The sequence below is a fragment of the Mesitornis unicolor genome, unplaced genomic scaffold, assembly GCF_000695765.1.
Source record: "Mesitornis unicolor isolate BGI_N332 unplaced genomic scaffold, ASM69576v1 scaffold10414, whole genome shotgun sequence".
Lineage (NCBI taxonomy): Eukaryota > Metazoa > Chordata > Aves > Mesitornithiformes > Mesitornithidae > Mesitornis > Mesitornis unicolor.
This window is the reverse complement of record NW_010179414.1, coordinates 37,187-38,592: the sequence shown is the minus strand read 5'-3', so window position 1 is coordinate 38,592 and position 1,406 is coordinate 37,187. Positions and strand designations below refer to the sequence as shown.

Sequence of the window (1,406 nt, the reverse complement as noted above, 5' to 3'; positions counted from 1 at the left end):
GAGCTGCAGACAGGTTGACCTGTGCTCTCACCATGGGTTGAAGTGGGAATACTTAGTGCACCTCCTTCTCCTTCTTCACCTTTCTTTCTTCACCAACCTTGGTGTTCTGCACAGTTGTTCTCCTCATGTCCCTCTCCTTTCTCGGCAGCAGGTCCCTTCTGATGGTTCTGAAGAGCTCCCAGCTCCCTCTTTTGGAAGTTGTTCTCCTCATGTCCCTCTCCTTTCTCGGCAGCAGGTCCCTTCTGATGGTTCTGAAGAGCTCCCAGCTCCCTCTTTTGGACTAGAGCTGCAGCAGGGCTTGAGCTTAAGTTGGAGCCAGGCTGACCTGGCCCAGACCAGCCCAGCTCAGGCCACCTGTACCTGGGACCATGCTGCTTGGGGTCAGGGCAAAAGAGGGCAGGCTGGGGCTGAGCTCTTCTTAAATACATGAATTTGCAGGGGTGCTGATTGGCTTGGCCATGGTCAGAGTGGGTTCGACATTGGAGCCGAGGGAGCTTCTGGTAGCTTCTTACAGGGCTATCTCTCTAGCCCTCCTTCACTATCAAAAAAAACCCCAAACCTCTCACAGAAAACCCAATATAGCATGGTCGATACCTTTAGAGTAATTCATATTTTAAGATCAACGTAGGAGACTATTTCAGCATCTCAAGTGTACATGTGAGGTGAAGGGGTTGCTTCACTCATGCTTTGCCATGCACCTGATGTGGGACAGTTGTGAAACATATTCAAAGTGCAACTGCTTTTTTCATATGACTTGAACCTGAAATGTGTTTGTAGAGTGCAAGAAGAAAAAAATATTTTGATAGATGGTTGAATATTTCCCAATAATGAATCAGCATATGAGGCATATTTATCAATTTTCTCCTTTCTCAAAGCTGTAGCTGTTCTGGGAAAAGTCCTTTAACTTTTTTTCTTTTTCTTTTTCATTTTTTTTTTAATGTTCTTCTAGCCTGCTAACAGTTATGGAAGATCCAATTTTCATGGCACATGGAACATAGAAAGAAGAGGAGAAGAATCATCACTCGGACAGACAGAGGAGATTTATGTCAACTGCAGAAATGCCTCAAAGAAACCTAGGAAAGACCATTAGTTTCCTTCTTAAGACTGAAGTAACCGAAGTGCAGGCCTTATATTTGCAGCTTAGACTTTACTTGTTTTGTGCTGGCAAAAAGTGAAACTGGAAAAAAGTGGAAAGTCAAACTGTCTGATCTGAGCACTGCCTGGGCTGCTTTGGCTGGACAGCAGCCTGGGCCAGGTTACACAAGTTGCATCTGTGTTGTATTGCAGCCTACAGCATTAAGACATCCTTTGAGTCATAGGTAAAATTAAGGATTATTCATAATTCTGCAATTTAAACATTTTTACCTCATAGATGTACTCTCAAGTAAGAATTTTAGAATAGCTCT

The 1,406-nt window shown here is 43.9% G+C and overlaps 1 protein-coding gene across 1 annotated transcript in view; it reads left to right on the top strand.

Moving 5' to 3' along the window:
- Nucleotides 1-1,090, top strand: part of CD226 (CD226 molecule) — a gene marked incomplete at its 5' end in the record, with an annotated part of 9,588 nt that extends 8,498 nt beyond the window's left edge. The window contains one exon of the mRNA XM_010182756.1: nucleotides 950-1,090. Coding sequence (XP_010181058.1) covers nucleotides 950-1,090 — 141 coding nt within the window. The remainder of the gene's footprint in view (nucleotides 1-949) is intronic.
- Nucleotides 1,091-1,406: the final 316 nt, after the last annotated feature.